This window comes from Rhinopithecus roxellana, chromosome 1 (genome assembly GCF_007565055.1).
Source record: "Rhinopithecus roxellana isolate Shanxi Qingling chromosome 1, ASM756505v1, whole genome shotgun sequence".
Taxonomy (NCBI): domain Eukaryota; kingdom Metazoa; phylum Chordata; class Mammalia; order Primates; family Cercopithecidae; genus Rhinopithecus; species Rhinopithecus roxellana.
In genome coordinates, this window is record NC_044549.1 from 108158946 (window position 1) to 108186559 (window position 27614).

At 37.1% G+C, this 27614-nt stretch overlaps 2 protein-coding genes across 9 annotated transcripts in view; one reads left to right on the forward strand and one right to left on the reverse strand.

The window, feature by feature from the left end:
• HLTF (helicase like transcription factor) overlaps window positions 1-13255 on the forward strand; it is a 57115-nt gene extending 43860 nt beyond the window's left edge. For 2 of the 6 annotated variants that reach the window (XM_030929028.1, XM_030929036.1), the window contains exons 19-25: window positions 2383-2507; window positions 2996-3186; window positions 4808-4933; window positions 5270-5382; window positions 5734-5914; window positions 8414-8494; window positions 11031-13255. In XM_030929028.1, the coding sequence (XP_030784888.1) occupies window positions 2383-2507; window positions 2996-3186; window positions 4808-4933; window positions 5270-5382; window positions 5734-5914; window positions 8414-8494; window positions 11031-11183 (970 nt within the window). In that variant the 3' untranslated portion in view covers window positions 11184-13255. The remainder of the gene's footprint in view (window positions 1-2382; window positions 2508-2995; window positions 3187-4807; window positions 4934-5269; window positions 5383-5733; window positions 5915-8413; window positions 8495-11030) is intronic. The other 4 variants (XM_030929033.1, XM_010375063.2, XM_010375062.2 and 1 more) reach the window with 4 other exon arrangements.
• Window positions 13256-15706: 2451 nt separating this feature from the next.
• Window positions 15707-27614, reverse strand: part of GYG1 (glycogenin 1) — a 37467-nt gene continuing 25559 nt past the window's right edge. For 2 of the 3 annotated variants that reach the window (XM_010375061.2, XM_030929063.1), the window contains 2 exons: window positions 19259-19478; window positions 15707-16580 (listed from right to left, as the gene is read on the reverse strand). In XM_010375061.2, coding sequence (XP_010373363.1) covers window positions 16407-16580; window positions 19259-19478 — 394 coding nt within the window. In that variant the 3' untranslated portion in view covers window positions 15707-16406. The remainder of the gene's footprint in view (window positions 16581-19258; window positions 19479-27614) is intronic. The other variant, XM_030929060.1, reaches the window with a different exon arrangement.

Genomic DNA, 27614 nt, shown 5'->3' on the forward strand with positions numbered 1-27614 from the left:
GAAGAGCAGAGGTTTTTTTAAGCTAAGATCAGAAGCTCAGTTTGGACACATTGATCATAGGATGCCCATGAAGTTTCCAATCAGAGATGTCAAATAATTAGTTGGATAGGAGAGTCGAGTTCAAAGTCACCTATGTGTGGATGGTAATTAAAGCCATGAGATCACCAAGGGAGTGAGTAAAGTCAAAGAGATCTAACTATGAAGACAGCAATGGCTGGTGAAATAGAAGGAATCTTCTAATAATTAGCACATGGTAGGCACTCAAAAGAGATCTCTTAAACTGAAATGCTGAGTATGGGTAAGTTATGACTGTGCCAGGGAATAATTAGTGTTAGTAAAGGTTATTCTATTTGAAAAAGTTGAAAAACTTTAACTTTATTGAAACTGTTCTCAGAAAATGTTATTTTTAAAGTACTCTTTTTAATAGGCTATATATTTACTAACATTTATTTAGCACTCACTAGGTGTTATACATTGATCTAAGTGCTTTAAATGTATTCACAGCAATCCTGTTAGGTCAGTATAATTATTATCCACATCTTATAAATGAGGAAACTGAGGCATAGAGCAGTTTAGGTGACTTATACTGTTGTCACACAGCTAGTGAATGACAGGACTGATATTTAAACTCTGGCAGTTGGGTTTGGAGCTTGGAAGTTTAATCTTTGTATTATTTTGCCTATTCCTTGCATTCTTGAATATTCAGAAGTGTTTGTTGCCATAATACTAACAGTACTAATACTAGCAGCAGATTCGTGTATAGCACTTAATATAGTCCAGGCACTATTTTAAATACTTCACATGTGTTAAATTAAATAACAGTAGTTGTATGAGATAGGTACTTTTACAGTGCCACTATTACGACTGAGGAAGCTCGAGACATAGGTTAAGCAACCTGTCCAAGGTTACATGATTAAATTGGCACAGGGAAGTTTTTAATTCATGACCAGCTAGCTCTAAAAATTTGTACTCCTAGTCGTTAGGCTGTATTTCTTCTGTTGCCTTAAAATACTTAAATATCAGATGGTCTGGTTATATAATTTTTGGATCTCCCATTTCCTTAAGAATCTACATTGTCATTGTACGACACTGTATTTTGTATAGAATGTTTCTGTGGGGAAGCCTGGTTTGTTTTTTTTTTCATCTAAAGTTCAGCAACTTCTCTGTTGACTTTCCCTGGGACATGTGATACTATTTAAATCTTTAGATTCCAGGCTTTTCCCCTCTTCTCTTTCCTGGAAAGCTTTCTTTAAATATCGTTTTCTGCTCCTTTATTTTATTTCTCTCTGTGTATGTTAGATGTCTTTTATCTGCGTTCCATAGGTATCATTTTATTTCTGATATTTTACATTTTTGTGTTTAATCTTGATTTTCTCAATCCTGTTTCCTACATCCTTTTTTCTATGTTTTTATCAGTGACTAGTCTTTTTTTATATTGGCTTATATTGGTTTCAGTGTGACTTTCATTTCTCTGATGATTCACTGTTTTCTTTCACTTTCTTGAGCCATACCAGCTCATTTTTCAGCTCCTTATGTTCTCTTGCCATATTTTTTCAAAGCTCTTTTTCCCTTTTTTTGGGAGGAATTGTTTTATTGAGTGGTTTTAAATTGTGACAGTATCCTTGGTCATAATTTTTATTTGCTCTGTGGCAACATTTTTCTGCTGAGTTTTCTTTCACTGCCATGTGTTCCCTACCTTTGCTCTCTGCTGATTATTACTTATATTTTAATATCTTGAGTTCTTCTTGGACTAGCTGCTTGCTAGTCTAGATGTACGTAAAGGGAAAGGTCATAATCATGTCCCAGACCAGCAGAAAATAACTCAATTTACTTAAGAGTCAGGGTTACATGTTGAGTTACTTAAGGTTTTATTAGTACACATAAACAGAGATCAGAAACTTTAGGGGTGCTTGGAGTGTAGAGTGCTGTGCCCATAGTCTTTTTTTGAAAAGCTCAGTGCATCTGTATGTTTCTGTATTCAGTTTACTTTCCCTCTTTTTTGATAAAAATTTCTCCAGGGAAGCTCAAGTCACCAAGCATGCACCCTGTTCCTGTTTCTGCACATGAGAGGTATTGATTTTCCCCTCAGGGCATGCCATCCATTTTAAAGAATTATGTTTTGGCAGCTCTGTTTGAGATCTGCAGTCATCTCTCTCAGCATCTTCCTATCTGACTTATACTGCAATTGCAAGTATTTCTCATATATTGTGCCTTATTGTTAAAGATCTCTCCTGATTTTATTAGAGTTTGCTTTTCTATTTTTCATTCTTGTTTTGGAGTCATTTCTAGAGAAGAAAAGAACAATACCATTTTACTCTGCTGTTTTAGAATAGGAAGTTATTGTTTAGCGGACTTAGTAATATTTGACATTTTAATCTCTAGGTATTTTAATGAAGGGACTGTCTTGGCACATTATGCAGATGTCCTGGGTCTTTTGCTTAGATTGCGGCAAATTTGTTGCCATACTTACCTTCTTACAAATGCAGTGTCTTCCAGTGGCCCCTCAGGTAGGTAAATTTGTTTGCTTCATATCATTGTATTTGTCAGAGATACTTAGATAAGAATGATCAATTTTTTTTATGCGGCATACATTTAGTTATTTTGTTCTGTCAAATGGAGATTGCTTTTAGTGTGAGACTCAGCTAGGAATATATTCAATAATTTTTTTTTGCCAGTGAAATGGAATTATAATGAGGTCTTTCCAGGAATTCCAGTGATAGATACCCTTTGATGAAAGATTCATATTGGATCTGCCTTTTATTGTGTGCTGGTATGTCACTATCATGTTATAATGATGCTTCTCTATGAGGTATATTACGTGCGTTGGCTACTATTTTGGCTTCTGAATGTTTCTTAAATTTCCAATTTAAATTATGCTTTTTGCCTGTGACAGAAAATGATGAGAGACTTTCCCTACTGGCAGTCGAAACTTTTCCTTATATGAGATAGATTAACTTGTCATATTACAAACCTTGCTCTGAAATTAATTTTTCAGCCTTTTCTCTAGGAAATGATACACCTGAAGAACTGAGAAAGAAGTTAATAAGGAAGATGAAATTAATTCTGAGCTCAGGTTCAGATGAAGAATGTGCAATTTGCCTGGATTCTTTAACAGTTCCTGTGATAACACATTGTGCACATGTATTTTGTAAACCCTGTATTTGCCAAGTCATTCAGAATGAGCAGGTTAGTTTTTTGCTCAGTAGAGGTTCAGTGTTTGATACAGTAGTGTACCTGTCTTTAATAAAAGATAGTATATGGAGTTTTGCACTTGGATTTAATAATACACCTTTGATAGTTAATTATTCTAGTATTTTAATAGGTGATATATTTCTCCTAATGCAACACTTTCAACATAAAAAGATGTTCACAATCAATATCGTAATTACACTAACTTTATATTATTGCTGTTCAATAAATGGATTGATAAAGTGAGACACAAAGGTAATTTTAAGTTTTCTAGTAGTCATACTCTTAAGTAAAAAGAAACATTAAGCTAATTTTAATACATTTGTATTTAACCCAGTATATCTAAAATATAAAAAGTATTAATGTGATGTGCTTTTTTTTTTTTTTTTTGAGACGGAGTCTCGCTCTGTCACCCAAGCTGGAGTGCAGTGGCTGGATCTCAGCTCACTGCAAGCTCCACCTCCCGGGTTCACGCCATTCTCCTGCCTCAGCCTCCCAAGTAGCTGGGACTACAGGCACCCGCCACCTCGCCCGGCTAGTTTTTTGTACTTTTTAGTAGAGACGGGGTTTCACTGTGTTAGCCAGGATGGTCTCGATCTCCTGACCTTGTGATCCGCCCGCCTCGGCCTCCCAAAGTGCTGGGATTACAGGCTTGATGTGATGTGCTTTTTGCAAAAAACTAAATCTTCAGAATTTGGTGGTAGTGTATACTTATAGCACACCTCAATTTGGCTTAGCCTCATTTCAAGGACTTAATTGCCCCATGTGATTATTGTCTCAACCATTGTGTTGGATAAGGTAGGTCTAGATTCTTTTGTGTGGTTGAATTTTTTTTGAAGTAGACTAGTTTGTTAAGCAGTCATTCAGCTAGGGTAGAATTTTTTTAAACATTTTAAATTGATGTATGTAGAAAAAATGTATAAATTCATGATTAAATAGCTCAGTGAATTATCATGAAGTAAATATATTCCTGTATCTACTGCCTTGGTCCCCTTGTGGCCCCTCCCAATCATTTACCCTCTCCCTCTTCCCCAAAAGTAACCCCATTGTATTGACTTTTAAATAATTTTACCTTCAGAATTATTTTATTGTAATGATATTTTATATATAGTTATTTAAGATAACTTATTAGCAGGTTCAAATGGGTACAACAGATGTTGCTTTGGAATGAACTTGATAGGATTTAACAGATCCTAGTAGCTTTATAAGCTGTTATAAGCTTTATAAGCTTAATAGCTTTATAAGCCATTAAGATGGATTTTTTTTTAAAGAATAGTACTAAATAGTGTAGCTCTATTGTATTTAGGTTCAATAAATTGTTATTCATGAATTTTTTTTAAACTTGCTTACAAACGTTATAATATTTAGTTTCTTACTGTTGCTTCTAGCTAGTCCAGATCACATACGTTTGCTCCCTCCTTTACCCATTCTACTTATCACATTATGTCTGGAATTCAGCATGTTCAGATGTCTCTTAAATGGATGAAATCTATTAAAAGGTTTAATAAAATGTTAGCTATGAGAGATACAGATTTTAGCATACATTTAACAATTTTTAGGCATATTTATATTTGTTCTTCTGTTAAGTGTTGCTCATACTTTGTTCTTTCTTATATAGCCACATGCTAAATGCCCTTTATGCAGAAATGATATACATGAAGATAATTTATTAGAATGTCCTCCAGAAGAATTAGCATGTGACAGTGAGAAAAAGTCTGATATGGAATGGACATCCAGTTCAAAGGTAGAGTACTCAGGTGCAAATATTTGAGTACTTGTTTTACCTTTATATAAGGAAATATACACAGTATATAAAAATCATAATTCTGCTTTCCTTCCTGTCATTTTAGTATTCTGTTGTTGACCACTGGCTGTTTATTTTTAGTAGTGAATTTGAGAGGAAATAGAATGGGTTCAGATTATTATAGTGTTCTTTCAGTCTTAATTCTTTGTTTTAAATGAGTAGTCTTTTGCATTTTAGGGAAATAACATTTCAGGACTTTTTCTTTATGATAAAAACTTTCAGACTAATTTTATTGATTTAAAATGGAATCTAATGGACATCTTAATATTTTTTCAGATTAATGCGCTAATGCATGCATTGACTGACTTAAGAAAGAAGAATCCCAACATAAAAAGTTTGGTTGTTTCTCAGTTTACAACATTCCTGTCTTTAATAGAAATACCACTTAAGTAAGTTCCACGGTGTTTTTCACTTTCAGTAAAAGGATTTTATATAATTGTATTGATTTGCATAGCCAAAAAAAAAAAACTTATTTCTTTTGCCAGTTTTAGTCATTTTATCTAAAAGATACTGAGTCACAACAGAGAATACTTCCTGGCAGCACAGGAATTTAAAGATTAAGTCCTGAATTTATCAGAAAATGACTGACTGCAGTGTCTAGCATATTAATAAGTGTTCAATAAACATTTGTTAACATAAATGAGTGAAAGAATTTATTGAAGAGATTTGTGGTTACTTAACTCTGTTTTATTTTTATAATGATAGTGTTTGTTGCTTGTATCTTTTCTTCCCCCATTAAGAGCCTCTGGATTTGTGTTTACTCGTTTGGATGGTTCCATGGCCCAAAAGAAAAGAGTTGAATCAATTCAGTGTTTTCAAAACACTGAAGCAGGATCTCCAACTATAATGCTTCTGTCCTTAAAAGCAGGTGGAGTTGGTTTGAATCTGTCTGCAGCTTCTCGAGTGTTTTTAATGGATCCAGTAAGTAGTTTTGTAAATTTTTTCAGAACCTTAGTACTTCTTTCCAAAAAATAGACAAAAATAATATTTGGTAAATACCTTCATAGTTATAATTAACTGTGAATATTCTTAGGCAAACTTTAGAAATAGATAAAAATTTAGTAAATGTGGATTAAGAGCTTTCTCTTAAGCACTTTACTGAAATCCTCACAACATCCTTATGAGGTAGATAACCATTATTAAATGCTGTGTTTTGGCCAGGCGCTGTGGCGCATGCCTGTGATCCCAGCAATTTGGGAGGCCAAGGTGAATGGATTGCCTGAGCTCAGGAGTTTGAGAGCAGCCTGGGTAACATGGCAACATGGCAAAACCCCATCTCTACAAAAAAAAAGTGCCAGAAAAGTTACTCGGGTGTGGTGGTGTGTGCTTGTAGTCCTAGCTACTTGCAAGGATGAGTCGGAAAGACTGATTGCTTAAGCCCAGGAGGTTGAAGTTTCAGTGAGCCGTGTTCCTGTCACTGCACTCCAGCCTGGGTGACAGAGCAAGAACCCGTCTCTGAAAGAAAAAAAAAGAAAAAAAATGCTGTTTTACTGAAGAGGCAACTGAAGCACAGAAAAGTAAATAATGTGCCCAGTATCACACAGTAATAGGCAAAACCAGAATCATAGTCCATGTATTTAAGTACTATTATGCTATGCTATTCTACTTTTCTTCTATAATAAATCTCTATTAACCATAATGCTTTTTAGAGTAGTAGTTCATTCAGCTGACAAATAATGAGATCCTGCTTTGTGTCAGTTGTTATAGGCACTGGGAATCTAACTATAAACAAGATAGACAAAATGACTACCATCATGGTTCTAGTGGTCTTAAGCTTTAATGTGCATACAAATTAGGTAAATGCAATTTCTTTTGCATTCAACTTAGAGACTTAGGCGTTCTAGGATTAGACTCAGGAAGCTGCATTTTTAGCATATGTCATAGGTGATTCAGGTATAGGTAGTCTAGGATCACAATTTGAGAAACAAATGATCATTAATGGAATGTTCTGAGTACATTTCAATGCCTAATACAGTGCAGTCACTTGTGGTTGTGTGTAGTACAGGCATAAGGGTAGAACAGAGGCTAAAATTCACTTTGAACTTTACTCACCAAGCTGTGTGACCTGGACCTGCTTTCACATAGGAACATGTTTTTCTACATGTACAAAGGGGCTGTTTGGCTTGAAAGGACCTTGGACTAATTCATTTTCTAATTTGCACTGGGTACTATGTGGGCTAGAGGCAACCTCTGCTGTTTCTGTGCATTCAGACTTAAGATTTGTGGCTGTAGCTTGTTGCCTGAAACTCAGAAGATTTTTAACATGTAGAAATTCTACTGAGATACAAATTTTAGTTACTTGGGTGAGGCTACCTTGTTGATGCATATATGTTTACTGAGGCTTCCTTTTTCCTCCCTCAACTGAGGGTATCCTTCTTAGTAAGATTGGGTATCCTCAGCAAGATTATAACTCGGGTCATCATACTTAGGCCTTCATGGGTGAATATCGTGGATATGGTATGGTCTGTTGTATTTTCCTTTTTTTTTTTTTTTTTTTTTGAGACGGAGTCTCTCTCTGTGTCACCCAGGCTGGAGTGCAGTGGTGTGATCTTGGCTCACTGCAAGCTCTGCCTCCTGGGTTCACGCCATTCTCCTGCCTCAGCCTCCCGAGTAGCTGGGACTACAGGTGCCTGCCACCACGCCCGGCTAGTTTTTTTTGTATTTTTAGTAGAGATGGAGTTTCACCGTGTTAGCCAGGATAGTCTCGATCTCCTGACCTCGTGATCTGCCCGTCTCAGCCTTCCAAAGTGCTGGGATTACAGGCGTGAGCCACCGCACCCAACCCATCATTTTATTCGTTAGCTTAAAAGAATTCTCATGATCAGGTCTGTGTTAATTAGCTAATAGTACTTTTTTTAGCTCAGCTTTAAAGTCTAACTTCAAATACTGATACAGAAAATTGCAACAAAAAAACAATTTTTAGGACTTCTGACTCTTAAAACCCTTTTTTAATACTTTTATTTCATGAACAGAGGAAAGTGAAAGAAAACCAGAAAAGGAGGAGGAAACTTTTTTATAAATAGGCCCAAGAATTGCATCTTTTCTCATATAAATTAAGTCACCTAAGAGGATGTATAAACTTTTTCCGCTGTTAAGCGCATAGATTCTTTTAAAAATGAAAAAAAAAAAAAAAAAAAAAAAACCCAGAAATTGATTAATCAACAAATACTTATGTTGGGTGCTGACACATATGTCGGGCCCTGTATTAGGTATTAGAAGTAGTATTATGGGGAGGATGCCTATTATAGTGATTGGGAGGGTGGATTTTTCTCCCAGAGTATTTGTGATGTTAGTATCTGACTTCAGGCAGAAAACTTTCAGTCAGAAAAAGATGAATGAATACTAGTGAAATGAAACGACAAATGCAAAATACTCAAAGATCAGGGCAGTAATAAAGCAATTCATCCATGTTCTCGTTAGGCCTGGAATCCTGCTGCTGAAGATCAGTGCTTTGACAGATGCCATAGACTTGGCCAGAAGCAAGAAGTTATCATCACAAAAGTGAGTTTTTAAACAAACTATTTTAAGACTAGGTTGATATGATTTTTACAATTAAGTAATGCACGAATACATTATTATAATGATTGAGTGGAATTATGCAGAGCAAAATATAAGTCACCTTTTTCCTCCTTCAGTAATTTAATATATGCTGTTTAAGGGCCCTTTCTTTGTACATACATTTATGTTTATGTGTACATCTCCTTAAAAACATTCTTTTAAAGATAAATGAGATTATACTTTATTCTACAACATATTTGTTTCCGTTAAAACTGTACATTGGAGACTACCTCAGAAGTACATTTAGATGAACACATTTTTAAAAATAGTGGTAAAATACAAAATTGACCATTTTGAAGTATACAGTTTAGATGCATTAAGTACACTCATGTTGTTGTGCAACAGCCATCACAGTCATCTATCTCCAGAACTTTTTCATCATCTCAAACTGAAACTATTTATCCATTAAATAGTAACTTCCCATTCCTCTCCCCCTAGCCCCTGGCAACTACCATTCTACTTTCTTTGAATTTGACTACTCTGCAAAACCTTATAGATACATCATAACGTATTTAACCCATTAAGTTTTTTCTAATAAAAACAGTGCCATAATGAGCATTATTATATATAAATCTTTGCACATAGATGCAAGTAATTCTTTGGGATAAGTTAAGAAAACTAGAATTTTGGATTTAGAATTTTTATTAACTATCAAGTTGGTTTCAAAATAGGATTTATATGAAAATTGTTAATTTATGCTTCTATGGCCAAAAAAGTGCTGTTCTAATTTGCATTTACCTAAAACCTTGAGTATATTTCACATATCTTGTTTATTAACATTTTCTCTGTGAATTATTTATATCTTCTGTCCAGTGCTCATAGTTATGGTACAAATAGTTTTATAGTATAAAGGACTCCCTGATACAGTCTGACTTTAAATCTTCTGTTTATGTATGTTAAAAATGGTTTATCCCATACTCTTCCTTATCTTTAAACTGCATTTTTTTGGTCATGAAAAAGCTTTAAAATTTTTATGATTTAAAACGTCAGCGTTTTTTTTATACATTCTAGGTGTTAAGGTCTTACCTAGGACAGATGGCTTTATTTTCACATTTTTTCAACTATTCTGTATTTACTTATGGTTCTTTTGGAAGATTTTATTTTTTGTTTTATGATTTGTGACATGAGTCTAAGCTTATTCTTTTATCAGATGAACAATTTGTTCTGTCACATCACATCACTTTTTTATTTGAAAATTCTAACTTTTTCCCTACTAGTGTGAAATGTCACTTTTATCATAAACTAATTTATATATATTGGGTCTTTTTCTAGACTATTCTATTCCATTGATCTCTTTTCCTTTTCTTAGGGCAGTATTACTCATATCACAACTATGGTTTTCTAAAGTAAGTTTTGATATCTGATAGGGTAAAAGATTCTGATTACCCTTTTTGAAAATTGTATTGGTGGTTATTATTATTACTCTTGAATTTAACTTTAGATTTTGGTTATAAAATCCCATTTAAGATATCTTGTTTGAGATTTGTTGAATTTATTATTACTTTTGAGAACTATCTTTCTTTATAAATAAGGAATGTTTCCATACAGGAACATAGGATCTCTTCTCCATTTATGTAGATCTTTTATGTATTTCAGTAAAATTTTATTATATAACTTTAGGTGCGGCAGTAATTGGGACTTCTTAAATAATGTTAAATAGGACCAGATAGTGACCATTCTTCACTTGTTTCTGTTTTGTTGAGAATACTTTTATTGTTTCACATTAAATATGTAAGGTTGAGATAGTCATTCGTAGTTAGGGTATTTTAAAATCAAGTTTTTATCAGGAATGAGATGATCATGTTTTATTTTTCTCTTTGTTAGTGTTATGAATTATACTAAAGATTCATTCTTGAATTTCTGGGAATGGCTTTTTTTTTTTTTTTTTTTTTTTTGAGATGGAGTCTCGCTCTGTCACCCAGGCTGGAGTGCAGCGGTGTGATCTCGGCTCACTGCAAGCTCCACCTCCCGGGTTCACACCATTCTCCTGCCTCAGCCTCCCAAGTAGCTGGGACTACAGGCGCCCTCCTCCACGCCCAGCTAATTTTTTCTATTTTTTAGTAGAGATAGGGTTTCACTGTGTTAGCCAGGATGGTCTCGATCTCCTGACCTCATGATCCACCCACCTCGGCCTCCCAAAGTGCTAGGATTACAGGTGTGAGCCACTGCGCCCGGCCAGAATGGCCTTTTTAATATAATGCTGAAGTCATTTTTCCAGAGTTGCCTATATAGTTTGCTTTTTTATCCTTTCTTTTTTGCTTTGCTTATCTCGTGATCTGTAACTTCTATTCGTACAGCCATATTCTTTATATAAGAAAACCATATTGGGTAAAGAAAGCAAAGCTCAGTTCTATTAAAGAGTTATTATAGTTTGGTGCAAAAGTAATTGTGGTTTTTGCCATTAGGCAAATTGTTCATTTAGTTCTTTTATGCCTTAAAAACTACTTAACCAATTTAACTTTTTTTTTTCTCTTTAAAGTTCATTGTAAAGGACTCTGTTGAAGAAAATATGCTGAAAATACAAAACAAAAAGAGAGAACTTGCAGCAGGAGCCTTTGGAACTAAAAAACCAAATGCTGACGAAATGAAACAAGCCAAAATTAATGAAATCAGAACATTAATTGATTTATAATTTGTGGGATTTTAGTAAGGTCAGTTTGATTGGATACTTAAGTTTTAGAAATGAGAAAAATACAGTTTTAAAAATGAAATCTAGAGAACATGTCTTCTAAAAGGGGCATATTGTTTTATATTAGTGAAGAGGTATTACTGACACAATTTCTTCTATATACAAACCTATTTTTAATGAAACTTCAAATAGCAATAAGTTCTGTTATATACTGTGGCCTAAAATAATTTTTTGAGAAAAAAGGTTACTTTGTTATTTAACTTTTCATAGTATCTATGCTGAGTATTTTCATATATCTTCCAAGTACTCAGCTTTTTCATATTTCAAATAAGGTCAGACCTTTTATACTTTTGACCAAATAGTTATTTTCTATGTTGGACACTTAGTTATTTACCAAAGCCTCCAATTTGTGATGCAGTGTAGTCCTTGTAAACAATATACACAGACCATACAAGAATTAATTTTATTGGGCTTTCAAAAACCGTATTTGCATTCCAGAACCAAATCTTAAATGAGACCAAAGTCCAGGTTAGCACAGGTTTTTATTTTTCCTACAGCTACATTGAGATATAATTCACATACGTGACTTGGAGTTTTACGTTCATGAAAAAATTAGGGATTACGTTAAGAGTACTATTTTTTCCATTTTAGTTAAGTAGTACTACACTCATTGTTTAAATGTAACTTGCTATGTCTAGGGTGTAAATATAGTCTGTGGGAGTGAGAGACAAACCAATCCTACCCAATTTGATTTGAATATTTTAAATTATGGAACTGCTAAATAGATATTTCTATAAACAGGTAATTTTTATTTATGTAGCTTTTTTTGGAAGTAACTTTATAAATTTTTATAATTCAGAAGACTACTATATGTGAGAGGCGTGATATCTGGATGGAAGTTGGGCTGGATGATCTCCAAAGTCGTTTCAACTCTTAAAGACATCTTAATCCTGAATGTAAAAAATTGTTGTGTTTAGAATCAGAATTTGATTTTGAACTTAAGCAATTCATCCTTACATCTATCTGTAGAGACTATCTTTTCTTTTTTTTTTTTTTTTACTTTTTTGTTAATAAGCAAACTTGTTTGCTGCAGAATTCTGGGTTGACTCCTGAGCATATTTAAAACAAACAAGCTAGAAATTTAGCAGTCAGATTAGGAGGTGGTTTTATTTCAAAGGGAAACTTTAATCCAAAGAAAGATTAATTAACAAGAGAAGCTTCATGTTTGATGATACAGATGTAAGAATACCTGAGACTTGACTTGGAGTGTTGGAAGTGATTTGATAGAAAGATGAGATCAGAGACAATGTTGTGTTATAGGGCGCACATTGAAGGTATATGCCAAATCTCTCACCATCTAAGTCCTTTTCTCCCTGTGCCCTGTTTTCTTGCTCAAAGGGAACAGTGAATTAGCCAGCCTGGTCCCTTTTTGAGGCAGTAGCAGGTAAGGAACGGGCTGATTTTCATCAAAACCAAGACCTTTCTACAGGGATGATAGTGGAATAATAATTTGAGATTAGCCCACTGGCATTAGGAGCAGTAGGGAAGTTACCTGGTAGATCAAGCATTACACACACAAAAATCAAGTTGATCAGAGTATGGGTTCTCCATACAGCAATACTTCAGTGAGATTAAGTATAAACAGTTTTTGGCAAAAAACACCACAATCTACTCTTCCTGCTTACAAAGACAAAGCCTTACAAACTCACTGTGAAGGTAAAGGGAGGACAGCTTGCTTCTTTGCCCAGACATTTACAAAGTTGTTTTTAAAACACACTCATAAGTTTGGCAATTTGTTTAAAAAATGTCTTGTTTTGTATAGTTCTATGTTGTTAAATTTTAAAAGTTTAATTAAAAAAATTTAATTTGTCCTTCCTAAGAAGGATAAATATATAAAAAAGCCACTGGAATGAAAACTTCCTATTATGCTATGCTGTTGTTTTATTATTACATAGAAAAATAACTTTAGAAAAATATTGAAGACATTGTATTACCAGTTGTGATTCAAACAATTTTGTGGTTAAAACTGGATTTTAAATTTAAAAATCAATAAAAGTTTCAAATGTTTATTACCATCCTCGGTGCCATAATTTTGACTTTATTTTCAAATAAAATAAATCCATTAATAGTGACCTTTCTATGCAAGTGTTACATGTTTTTATTGAGAGTACATGAAGATTACTGTAACAGAATAATGTACTCATATCCTACCTTTATTTTACTCAATTTAACTGGTTGAAATTCTTGTTCAGAAATCAGAGTGCTTATTTAAAATGGCTTGATCTAAAAACATTGGTCCCAATTAATTTCCTCATCTGGAAGAAAAAAAGGAGTTGTGATAATACCTATATATACACAGATAGCACTCTGAATCACTGTATATTTTGTCCTTAAAATTACAGCTCTAGGATTGGAAACAGAAAGTAACCCCATGTAGTTTGTTACCAGTGAGTACTAATGAAATTATCTTCGGCGGTGTGTGGTGTTTTGGGGAATGGCAAATACATTGCTGTATTTTTTTCTTGTTTTATTTATAGTACTCACCAAGGTTTATGCATTAGCATTTGGATGAGCTTCATTAAAAATATAAGGGCACATTTGATGTTTGGCTTATAACAACTCAAATGTTTAACCTCAAGTTTTTAACACATTAACTTCAAAATATCTGCAAAATGTGTTATACAGCAGGACAATATGGGTATAAGGAGAATTAAGGTAAACATTTACTTTATGTATAAACCATAGCTCCGTTTCACCATGGAGCTAATCTCCAAAGACATGGATTTGACCTCTGTTGTGGGTAAGTTTGTCTTACAACCAAAGGTCATACCTACCATTGCAAGGGGATAAATATATATGGATCACCTCTGCAAATATAAATCTTGTTACTGTTGCCTTTTTATACATTTTACTGAGTTACTGCTGAGTTACTGTTTTTTTATACATTTTACTAAGTAACCCTTAGTATTCTGGACTCCCTAGAAAAGATTTTCCAATATTTGTATAGTTTTATATGGAAAAGTTCACCTTAAGACATAGATCATAGAAGGAAAAGAATGTTTAGTTCAGTGACTTTCTAGCCAAATAACTGAACAGCATTACATGCTATGTCTTATGGTAAGCTTGTCATTCTTTCTGATTCCAAAAGTTAATAGCCTTCACTAAATACTTATTTGAAATTTAAAAATTGGCTGGGCGCAGTGGCTCCCGCCTGTAATCCCGGCACTTTGGGAGGACAAGGTGGGTGGATCACGAGGTCAAGAGATTTGAGACCATCCTGGCAATGTGGTGAAACCCTGTCTCTACTAAAAATACAAAAATTAGCTGGGCATGGTGGTCGTGCCCATGGTCCCAGCTACTTGGAAGGCTGAGGTAGGAGAATCTCTTGAATCCAGGAGGCAGAAGTTGCAGTGAGCAGATTGCGCCACTGCACTCCAGCCTGGTGACAGAACAAGACTCCGTCTCAAAAAAAAAAATTTTAAATTATGTCAGCTTTTCACCTTAGAGCTTCATTATGCTACTGTATAAAAATTAGAGAATGAACGGGGTAGTAAATAGAAAAAACGTTGAATGCATATTAAATGTCCACAAAAATAAGACATTTTTTATCTGAAGACTGTTCTGTTAATCTTAACCAGGGACTCGGAAGCCAGAAAGACCTCTGACTAGCTAAAATTATTTTGAGAAGTCTCTGTGCCACAGCACCTGACACATGGAGGCACTTAAGTCAGTCTTCGGTAAATGCTTCATTGTACTTGAAGATCAATAGTGACTCATTCTTCACCAGTCCAAATAGCTAGTTTATTTTTAGAAGTCATTTATCATTTAATATTTTATAACTCTAGGTAAAGCCTCAGGTTCTTCTTGAGCTCCTGTGGTAATAGCCTTCAAGGTGGCCCCAACCATTCTTGACTTAAGCTGTCTATATGCTTGTATGTTAATTCACACCAGTATGAGTAAGGAGGGTGACCTTGAAAGCTAAGTCACAAAAGCTATGCAGCTTTTGCCCAAACCTCTAAAGTTTCTTCCTGTCATGTTTAACTGTCCTGTTTTCTTCCATAGAATCATTTCTGACCACTCATTTTAGTTTTAAAAGGTCACCTTCTTTAGCTTGCCATCTCTTACAACCTAGGATGATCTATAAATTTAATAAATATGCTTTTCCATTCCATCATTTTAAATCGTCAATAAAACACTAGTAGGCACTGGACCCAGTACTGATTCTGACAGTTAGGAATGACTTTAAAGGTTAAAATATTCTAAATAGCTAAATACCCATAATAGGGAGGTGCAGTATGAATGACATGATATAAGTTTGATCTGTTTGTTCTGATCTGTCACATCCATCACCATCACAGAAAAACAATTAGATTGAAATTATAGATACCAGTTTTTAAAGCATATATCCCAATGTCAAGCTTTACACTTTTTTAAGACTATGACAAATTCCAAAAATTATGAAAAATTCCCTAATAGATTTGTTCAAGGGTGTGGTAAGATTCCTTAATTTAATTCAACAACGAAGATACAGCAATAAGTCTTTATTTTTTGTACAGGGTGCCACTGCAGGTAACCATCAGAGAACACGCTGCTATTTTCAAATATACAGAACTGAACAAAAGCATTTTAGCATGCTGCCTTACTGTACATAGAAAACTGGTGAGAATCTTCAGACACTAAGACCAGGAAATAAAATGGGTTAAAGGTATTTGCTGATACGTTTATGAATCACTCAGCAGTGTTAATATAGCTTATCTTTACCTGAAAGCAGAATTACAATCACTCACTGGCAGCACTGGGCAATTCTAAGATTCAGGTCTCGTGAAAGGTAGGCACAACCAACAAGCAAGCAAGGAACAGATGCCATGTCTGCTTCTGAAGGGAGTGACTGACTTTGAACCAGGCTCTGCAGATTTTAAGAATTGATACAGCTGTCTTAATAGCTTAATATTGAGTTTTCCTTAATTTGTATGTTGGCAGTCAACAAAAGAATTTCTGAAACAAGCTAAATAGGATTACAAAGCAGAACACTGTCCATATAACAGAATTGCTGCTTCACAACTTTTGCCCAGTTCTCACCTCTTATCCTAAAAATACCTCTCATCTGGTAAGTTTTAATGAAAACCTCTAGCAACTGTAACAGACTTTTTTCAACCCAGCTCTAGATACTAAGTATCAGAAACAAGGCTTGTGAAGTGATTGTGTTCACAGAAAAATGCAGTGTTTCTACTGGAGGTAAGTGTCAAGTTTCCTCTTGATGTTGTCAAAGGAATCTGCTCCCATATAATCAGCCTGGCCCTGTTCCCATCGCTCCTTCCGTTCTTCCGAGGATACAAATGGCTGTGCCATAGCTGGGATCTCCCCAAGGGACAGATGTGATATGGCTCCTGAGACATCTTCCTAGAAAGGAAAGCATAATTCACTCTATGAGAGCTGAAAATCAAACTGTTTTAAAGAATGCAATAAACTGAAGACAGTGAGAAAAGCCAGGATGAATCATCATGCAAAGCAGCAAAAACTGAAAAGTATTACATGAAACAAACAAAAAAGACACAAAAATATAAAGATTATGTGATTTTTTCCTAACAAAATGAAGACTTCTTGACTCAGTGAAAACATTGGGAGAACAAAGTAATTAGGGTTAATGTTTAAGTTCTGCATACCTTTCTACAGAAGCCACAAGAGAAAGCCAGTGTACAGACCAAGTCTGAAAGCTGCAAACAGTTCATTAGAAAGTGTAAGATGGATGCGCAAGGGAACACAAAGTCTCAAGATAAATTCTCAATCTGTGTGGGCTCTGAAAGGTTGAGAACTTAAACAAAATGATACCCCAACAGGCTACATTTCAGAAAGAACCTAACTAGAGAGCCGCAACACATACTCAGTTATCACATTATAAGAAGGAAAGTTAAACTAGTTTGAGCCTAGGTACCAAACTTCTCTGCTTGTTCAAGCTTTCATTTTGGATTACCAAGTAGCATCTGTTCTTTGTAGCTTCTGTTAATTTAATTTGCTTAGTTTTGAACATCTTTCAATTCCTATCTTCACCTTTCCTTGGTTCATAATTCCAGCCCTCATATTGCAGAAGGAACAGGGTAAATGTGCAACAAACAGAGCAGACCTAGTCTACATTAAATTTGATTCTCATTACATGTAGATGGGTGATCATCTTCACATGTACCACAAATTTACCAATGCTATCCTTCAAAAAGTACTAAGGTGCAAAGGTACTGGAAATCTTAGCAGAGAAAAAGGAAGGTAAATGAATACAGACAAGTATTGCTTTTAACAGAGAAAATGGTGGAAAAAGTGTTTTGACTGTTTTTGTTACCATATATATGTAAGCATATAGGTATGTATTTAAGTTCAGTGGAACTTTAAGGTGTTTGGGTCTATAGGATTGCATTATAGCTGAGGCAACATAAGGCCTTCCATTGGATAGTCCTGCCTTTGCCTTGCACTTGGCAACAGTAATGATACAGAGGCATTTCCAGAGTCCTCTGTTCACAACAGGGGGGCTGTGAATTTATACCCTAAAAAAGAGGCCCCTGAGGTCAGGTCAAGTACACTGGACATAACTTAAAACAGTTTAGCATTTAAAGTATAACTCTCCCTTCATCTGCCATAAAAGGTACTATCTTAATTCTGGGCTGTAGATGGCTACTTTTAAGCATAGTCCATCTCAGATTTTCATAAGGATAAGTCTCTTCAGACCTGGGTTTGAAGCCCATTCTGCTACTTGACTAGTCTGTTACATAACTAAGACAAGTTATATAACTTCTTTAAGCTTTGGTTAATTTACCTATAAAAGGAAATATTAATAATACTTAACAATACTAATAGTACTTAATATAGTCGTTTTAAGGGTTAAGAAAAGGTAACTTTCATTAAGCATTTACGATGTGCCAGGTGGTTTTAAGTACTGTATGACAGGGGTCCCCAACCCCCAGGCCACAGACCAGTAGTTGTCCATGGCCTGTTAGGAACCAGGCCGCACAGCAGAAGGTGAGTGGCAGGCGAGCAAGAATTACCACCTGAGCTCTGCCTCTTGTCAGATCAGAGGTGGTTAGATTCTCATAGAAGCGTGAACTCTATTATGAACTGTGCATGCAAAGGATCTAGGTGGTATGCTCCTTGTGAAAATCTAATGCCTGATGATCTGAGGTGGAACAGTTTTATCCCAAAACCATCCCCCATACTGGTCCATGGAAAAACTGTCTTCCACAAAACCAGTGTCTAGTGCCAAAAAGGTTGGGGACCACTGCTGTACAAATACTATGTCATGGTCCATATAAAGCACTCAGAGTAAGAATGCAAGTGTTAGTTCTTTCTCCCTTTCTCCTTTCTGTATCTTAGTAAATGCTAGTAAGTGAAATGGCTAAAATTTGTACCACAGAAAAGCGAATAATCTCTTATAATCTCCCCATTCTGTTCTCTTATTTATATCTGAATATGTAACAGTTTCATTCCTCATCCTCCTCCAATTCTTTCATAAGACCTTTAAAGTCAGAAAATATGCTAAACAGGGTTGTTATAAATGTTAACATGTCATCTCCCTCCTACAAAGATATTTCTTTTTCAAGATCCTATAGTAATCTTAGGAGTACAAACATAGGAAATAAAAATAATCCTACAAAAGTATTTATGTTCATATTGTGATTTTCACTGAAAACACATTCTTCTAAGCACATGGCAAATATAAAGTAGATACATCTAAATGTTTGCAGTTCCTAAAACATTCAATGGGGTGTTATTTTTATAGATCACTACTTTAGGAATAATCTAAAAATCTTTTCAGAGGAGAATGGGCTAAGAATTCTAGAGTTAAAATATACGGGTATATATAGAAAATTCTTAAAAAACTATGTTCTCGGATCTAAAGAAATCTACCACACAGTTTATTTCTGCTACTTCTTGCTGGTAAACGTTTCTCCCCTCTAAGATGGTTACCATTTTCTTTCCACAAAATTTTATTTATCTCTGTTTAAAATGCTGCTAAATATTCCACATCTCTATTGATACAACAAGTTTTTTAAAAAGCAGCATTAAATGATTTGAAGAAAAGAAACAGAACCTACCACATTTACATATGAGCAGGTGTCTTTGACAAGGCCAAATTGTTGAAGCAGAGGTAAAACGTTGGTGGTAAAGATGTTCCACCACAGGATGAGAAACTCTGGATGAGTCATGTTCGGATCATGGGCCTCACTTTTGACACTTTTTGTTTTGGGATCATAAGTATAATTCCATGGTTTGACTCGTCCCAGGAAATGCACAACTTTGGCACTTGCACCAAACCTGCCAAGTGAACGCAAGTTGAAACAGTTAGTGGATTCTGAGTACTGACAAAAAGATAAGCAGCACTTTTCTGTAGCTGTCTTTTTTTTTTTTTTTTTTTTTTTTAAGAGAGAGTGTCTCACTCTCACTCAGGCTGGAATGCAGTAGCATGATAGCTCACTACAGCCTCTAACTTCCCACCCTTAGCCTCCTGAGTAGCACAGGCCACCATGCCTAGCTAATGTTTAATTTTTTTTTTTTTTTTTTTTGTAAAGACAGGCTCTTGCTATGTTGTCCAGCCTGGTCTTGAACTCCTGGCCTGAAGCGATTTCTCCTGCCTTGGCCTCCCTATTCTATGGCCTTAACAGCGTACTTTCCATCCTGCAGTAAGGGTTCAAGATCAAACTGAGTTCACTGTTGACACTGTGAGACAGATACTTTTAAAAGTACTTACTCAGCTGTGTGTTAAATACATACAAAAAATGTAAATGTAGTATTGGTTTGGTGCAACACTGAAGCACCAATCCATTGTGGACAGAACAGGCACACTACTTGGAAAGTATTTGGTATTACCTAGTAAAGTTAAAAATGCTCATGCTGTACAATCCAGCAGCTCAGCTTCTAAGCATATACACTAAAGAAATGCTTGTGTATGTGCAACAAGAGATATAATTAAAATGTTCACAGCAGCAGCAGCACTGTTTGAAACAGTCAAAAACTGGAAACAACCCAAATGTCTGTATTAGATTTTTGCTCAGCAAGTATACATTACTCCCAGCCTCCTCAGGGGAGAACACTTTCCCACCTGATGTTGGACGTGTCCTATGGCTTGACTTGACTAAGACAATATGAGCAGAAGTGACAGTGTGACTTACAGAAGCAATGCTTATTTCTGTTCACCCTCTGAGAAGTTACAACTTCTGCCAGCAGAATATGTCTGGGTGCTTACTGGTTCCAGAAAAAAGAAACATGGAACAGATCGGGAGCAAACCTGTAGCCTAGCTCCAAACCCTGCTGAGATCCTCAGAGCTATCCTAGCCAACCCACCAACATATAAGAAATATTTGCTTATTGTTGAAAATGACTGAGACTTTATAGTTATACAGTCATCTTTTTTAAAGGAAAAGTTCTACTATATTCATAGCATGGAATACAATCTAAAAATGAATGAACTATAGCTATATACATCATGCAGCAAAAAGATGAATTTTTAAGACATTTATGTTGAAAAAAGCAACGGGTCAAACAATTACATATATACGATTCCATTTATATAAAGGCAAAACAGGCTGGGTACGGTGGCTCACGCCTGTCATCCCAGCACTCTGGGAGGCTGAGGCAGGCAAATCATGAGGTCAGGAGATGGAGACCATCCTGGCCAACATGGTGAAACCCTGTCTCTACTAAAAATACAAAAATTAGCTGGGTGTGGTGGCATATGCCTGTAATCACAGCTACTCGGGAGGCTGAGGCAGGAGAATCCCGTGAACCAGGGAGTCGGAGGTTGCAGTGAGCCGAGATTGCGCCACTGCACTCCAGCCTGGTGACTCTGTCTCAAAAAAAAAAAAAAAAAAAAAAAGCAAAACAAGAAAAAAGGTACTGTTTAAAGATCAGAAAACTATAATCAATGTAAATTTAATGATGCTGGTTACCTCTGGGGGAAAGGCGAAGCTATCATTGGGGAGGGACAAAAAGAGGTTCTAAGGCACTGGTTGTGTTCTATGTCTTAACTTGGGTGATATTTTTAAACAATACACATTTTTAAATATGTATTATTTTGTATATATGCTCCATTTCACAATAAAGAATATCTTTAAAAGAGTAGGAGTAAAGTGTGATCCTGTTCTAGCTGGGAGGAAATCTATGTATATAAAAACAAAAAACAAACGTGAATGTAACAAGAGTCAAAGCAAAAATAGGAACAGTGAGTGCTCAGGAATTCACAGCAGGAAGGGCACTATCCAGCTTCAGCGGGAGCAGAGGTGCTAAGATAGTGGGATGTGACTGCAAGCTTATACAGCAGATGTGATCCGGGTAGCTGATGATAATGTAGGGAATTCCAGGCAGGCAACGGCAGGTATCAGGTGAGCGCCTGTGTGCTTGACCAGGTATCCTCTGTTAGAGCCAGAGAGGAAGCTTTGAGTAGGGAAAGAAAAGTAAAATGGGACAGAACCTCAGGTACTGGGCGCTCAAGTGTTAGATTTCAGTAGATTTATACTACAGGCAACCAAGATACGTGAGCATGATATACTGATCAAAATAATACAAACTCATGTAACCCTTCCTATCCCCTAAAGTTTATCTAAAAAAAAAAAAAGAAACTTAGGAACCAGTTAAAAAGCTATCATCAGAGTTTACTATATTTGGAGACCAAACTCTTTAAGGACATGATGGGGAATAATAATATTTCTACAAGGTAAATCTTACCAATGTGTTAACTGAGGCTCTGAGAGACTGAAGTGAGATGCCCAAGGTCATACAACTATTAAGTGGCAGAGATGGGGTCTGACATGGTTTTACCGCTAAGGCATGAGCACTTACCATCCTACCATGCTGCTGCTGCTCCAAAAAGCATGCAAGAAAAATGCAGCCTATTTGTAAAGCTCCTTCCTCTTAAGGTTAATTGATCATTCCATGGTTTGTTTCTTCTGATAAATGAAGAGGATATTTGGTATCCCCAAGCTTACTCTTTATTTTATACACATAGTATATGTAACACACACAACACTCTTGCTCTATTTAATCCTTAAAAGGATAAAAAGAGTAGGAGTAAAGTTTGATGCCCAAATTTGTGCACAGATAAAGCTATCGATTAAATAAGCAACTGTTATGCATATGGCACTATGCTCACTGTGTGGCCCCAAAAGGCTTTTGTTCAAACAGGAAGATGGGTCATCTGCATAAAAATAAGCAAGGTGACAAGTTGGGGCTATCAGGGCAGTACTGACATTAAGGGCTACTGAAATTCCAAAGCAATTAATGCAGGTGGGATTTTCAGAGGTGGCTTTATGCAGGAAGTGGGGGCAGGGACAATGCATGGAAAAGAGTCAGATGACTGCCTTCAACAAATGTTCTAATGAGGATGGGGGAACCCATCACAGAGCTCTGACTCCTGTGTTGCAGAGTGGAGGGAAGGCACTGCCCCATCCTAGCAATACAAACCCATAAGCCTAAAACTGAAATAGAGCGCATAAGAATGAGATATTCCTTCCACCTCCTCGGACATTCACCCCTCCTGACTCAACTTCCCTGCCTGGAGCCACAGCACCTATTTAGATCCTCTTGTATTAACTTTTTGATCTCTTGTTTTAACTAACTGCCCATGATTTGCCTAGACTTAATATAAATGTCATACACAGTCATAGCATGATAGTAATACTAATTAATATAAGTTAAAACATGAATATAATGTAAACTGTTCTTTTCTAACCTGTTCTTTTCTAACCTGTTCTCTTGACAGTTCACTAATGACTAAGCAGTAGTAATAAGAGCTCATAATAAGAATATTCATATATCACAGGTATTGGTTAGTGTTTGCTTGGTTTACTCAGTTAATCTCCAAAATGACAATGTGAGGAAACCAAGGCATAAAGAAATTAAATAACTTGTCCAGGATCCCATGGCTGGTGAGTGACAAGGCTGGGATTCCATCCAAGCAGTCTGGCTGCAGAGCCAAGGCTCTTAGCCATGACTAGGCTGCTATTGTAAGACACTCCCAGAATTATAAGGGTATTGTCTGAGAGTGACATTTGTTAATTTATGGATTAACTCCTGCCGATGGACAGTTAATATGAAAGTGGAAAAGGTATGCCTAAGAATCCTGGCAATCCCCCAAGTATAGTTAAGGACCCAGCAACAGAAAGCAACCAATAGGAAAGCATGTTATGAAGTAAGCAACTTAGCATTCAAGAAGACTGAAGGAAGACTTTAGAAGGATGCAGTTTGCAACAGAGGTTAAAGAAAAAAGGGAAGAACAACAAGAAATGGGTGGTGCTTAAGATCAGCAGGTGACTCACAAGTGGACTGTGCTGGATATTGTCTAAGGGCCTGCCCAGCTCCTGTCTCTGGATTTGAGTGTCACAGCTCATGCAGAGGAAGGGCACAATGTTCCAATCCACCTGCACACGGACTGCCCTCTGCTGTAAGCAAGAATATACACCTGAGTCTCTAGCTCCGTCTGTATCCCAGCCTGGTTCTGGACCTCCACATGACTGGTTCAAGAGGCCTCTGCAGCCCTCCTGGACACCAGCTCCATGCTGGTTAAATACCTCTCCATATGGCCTATGGCCTTCCTCTTGAATGTCAACAGGAACACCATTTGGAAACAATCCACACCCTGCATTTCTCTGTGGCTCAGGCACTGATCTCTACCTTTATGAATCCATGTCTCTGAGTATCTCTTTAATTCTAAATCTGTTACTCCCTGTGGTCAGGGGAAGGATCCTCCTTCCTCAAATTACCTTCTTTACCTATTCTAACAAAGTGAAAAACTGCATCCGCTGGATAGTCCTTTCATAGACAGGGCAGTTTTTGTTTTAAGAAATCCCTTGGTAAGACTGTTTAAAGTAGAAACTGGGATCTTAAGGGGTCCTACATGTGGGTGAGACTGCTTTTTCTGCCCTAAGGCAAGAAATTCCTTGGGTGCCAGCAAGACAGGGGGTGAGTGGGGAGAGACAGGAGAGGTGAGCAGGATTGTGGAGGGCAGTACTACACAGTGATGTAGCCTCCCAACAGCCACCCACATTGTAATGAAACAAATCACAAAGTGTTAGGATGTAAGTAGGTTTCTTTAAAAATTAGTTGGGGACAGTTTACTGAGTGGCAAACTTGAAACAGACTCAGGGGTGTGAAGGCACAGAGAAGCATGAGAGGGGAGGTAAGAGAGATTCTGGGGCATACAGGAATCATGCGAAGGATGCAGATATCATGGGTATGGGCTATACTCAGCCCTCTTTCTGTCCAGTAAGGAATGGAAATGCTTTTAGATGCATTAGGTATTGACATTACTTTCTTCTTCTTCTTTTTTTTTTTTTAGACAGTGTCTCACTCTGTCACTCAGGCTTGAGTGTAGTGGTGCAATCTCGGCTCACTGCACTTCAACCTCTGAAGCACAAGCAATTCTCCCACCTCAGCCTCCCAAGTAGCTGCGACTATAGGCACAGGCCACTATGCCTGGCTAGTTTTTGTAATTTTTTTTTTTTTTTTTTTTTTTGGTAGAGACGAGGTTTCACCATGTTGCCCAGGCTGTTCTTGAACTCCTGAGCTCAAGTGATCCACCTGCCTCTGCCTCCCAAAGTGTTGGGATTACAGGTGTGAGCCTGACATTACGTGCCTGGCCTGATACTACTTTCATCAAACTGTTACACACCTAATATCTATGGAAATGGACAGTGGTAGTGAGTGGTCGGAGGTTTTAGAGGACCAGCTTTTTATGAGAAGAGCAGGCCTGGATGAGTCACTGAACACGGGAGGTTTGGACCAGCCCAAGAGCCCTTTGAGGGTGGGAAGAGGGCAGAAAAGTGAGAAATAAGGCAGCTGTTAAGTGGGGAAAAATGGGGCTTGGATAGGAGGGTAAGAGGGAAGTGAAGCCAGATTTTGCAACTTTGTGTAAGGCAGTCATATCACAAGTATGTTCCTAGAACTCACCTAGGGCAGCACTTGGCTTGATATGAGGGATTCTGCCTGGACCCAACAATGGCCACCTTATATGAAGGTTTAGGAGTCTTTTTAACTCTCATTATGCTCTAATTGTACAACTAAACAGTTATTTACACAGCAAAGGAACCTAAAGGGCTGGCTCTATAAGACACATCATACATAAAAAGAATGAGCAACAGGTTTTGAACACCAGTCTGTTTTCATATCTAGAGTTTCAATTTCAAGTAATTATTTTTATGTCTCAACTTTGTTCTCTGAGAAATGTCTTTAAAATATCATTTTCTATCATAATCAATTTACCCTTTAGTCATTTATGAAAATAGAGAATTACCATATCAAAATGAAGTAAGGCCAAATGTCATAAGTAAAAGGAGAAACTACTTCTTAAGTTAATCTAAATACAAATTTAGGGGAACACTTTATAAAAGGGTAACCCAGGATATTTTTCTAGTGTTTTATCTCTCCCACCAAATGCAACAAGCAGTTAGTCAGAATTTACATTGCACAGCTAAAAACAAAATAGAGGCTGGATGTGGTGGTTCACGCCTGTAATCCTAGCACTTTGGGAGGCCCAGGCAGGAGGATTGCCTGAGTTCAGGAGTGCGAGACCAGTGGGGGCAACACAGTGAAACCCTGTCTCTACTAAAATACAAAAAGAAAAAAAAAACTAGCTGGGTATGGCGGCGTGTGCCTGTAGTCCCAGCTACTTGGGAGGCGGAGGCAGGAGAATTACTTGAACCCGGGAGGAGGCGGAGGTTGCAGTGAGCCAAGACCATACCACTGCACTCCAGCCTGGGCAACAGAGCAAGACTGTTTGTCTCCAAAAACAAAAAGCAAAAAACAGAAACAAACAAAAACACCAAAAACAAAAACAAACAAAAAAACTAAATAAAAGAAAGAAAAGCAAAATACTCCACCAATGAATAAGAAGGGGAAATGTTGATGTCAGAAGATAGCGTTGAACTGACCTCAACCCAAAGTAAGGATAACCGTTAAGATTCACTGACTCACTCCCCTGACTTATCACTAAACTACCAGCCAGGAATTAAAAAAAAAAAAAAAAGAGTTGGGTACACGTCACAATTGTCTGTAAATTTCTGAGAGCCATTCATTCTGACCCAGTAATGGGGATTTGTCTCAGCTTGCATACATCTCTTAAAATAAATGTTCTAATTTTAACTTGATAGAATCTCAAAAGGGTCGTCCAGATCACAAGACATAGTTTGAACACAAGCCAGCAATAATACTGCTTATGTTAGACGTTAAAATTATCCCTGTGACCTGATGTTACCAAAAGATCAGATAGAATTTTCATGACTAGTTTAGTAGTTGAGAAACAGCCAGTAACATGTAGATGAGACTACAGAACTGTTTAGAACAGAAAAGGAACTGGTTTATGACAGCACACACAGGAGCAATTTTACTCCTCACTAAGCTCTTTATGTACATTGTTCAATCAGATACAGAGAAAGACAGCACTGCTTATGCGACACCTCTCTGGGAATCGTAGCAGCAGTGCCAAGCATCCTCTTGCCTGCTTCTGTGGCTCATGTTCTCTATTATGTTGCGACTCACGATCATGCACCTTCTCAGACTCACATGCACACATGGGCAGAGCCACACACAAGCCCTTCTCCCACAACCAACTGCACACCTCTCCTCTCTCCCGCACTCACAGTCTAAGTTAGGAGTCACAAACCCAAGTGACCAAAGAGTGGGGATGATCATGGACGAGGAGTGGACTTGCTGAGGTGGGGCCTGAGGAACATAAGAGGGTGCACATCCCATCACTAGAAGAGAGCTGCTACCCCCAGCAAACAACTGACCAGACACTCACCCAATTTCTTTGCCTTGCAAACTAATCCTCCCAGTAATACCCTGGAACTCAGAACAATGTCAGCACTCGAACCCAGACTTTAATAACCTAGACTAGGACCTAGTCAACAACATTATCTTCTAGGCTGGCCTCTCTTCACGGACCAGGTCAGAGAAGGACTTACACCAGCCACTAGAGAGACTCTCGTGGAGGTAGCATGTCATTCTTAACCTCTATTGGCTGATTGCTCATTCATTCATTCAGCCAAAACATAACACCTGCCCACAAGCATCTGTGCCTATACACTTTGCCTTCCTTCATGTTACCAAGGATAAACTGTCCTGGCTCTTTTTTTTTTTTTTTTTTTTGAGTCGGAGTCTTGCTCTGTCGCCCAGGCTGGAGTGCAGTGGGCACGATCTCACTGCAAGCTCTGCCTCCCGGGTTCACGCCATTCTCCTGCCTCAGCCTCCTGAATAGGTGGGACTACAGGCACCCGCCACCACACCCGGCTAATTTTTTTGTATTTTTAGTAGAATGGGGTTTCGCTGTGTTAGCCAGGATGGTCTCGATCTCCTGACCTCATGATTCGCCCACCTAGGCCTCCCAAAGTGCTGGGATTACAGGCATGAGCCACTGCGTCCAGCCTGTCCTGGCTCTTATCTGAAGCCAGTCTCTCCACTTGT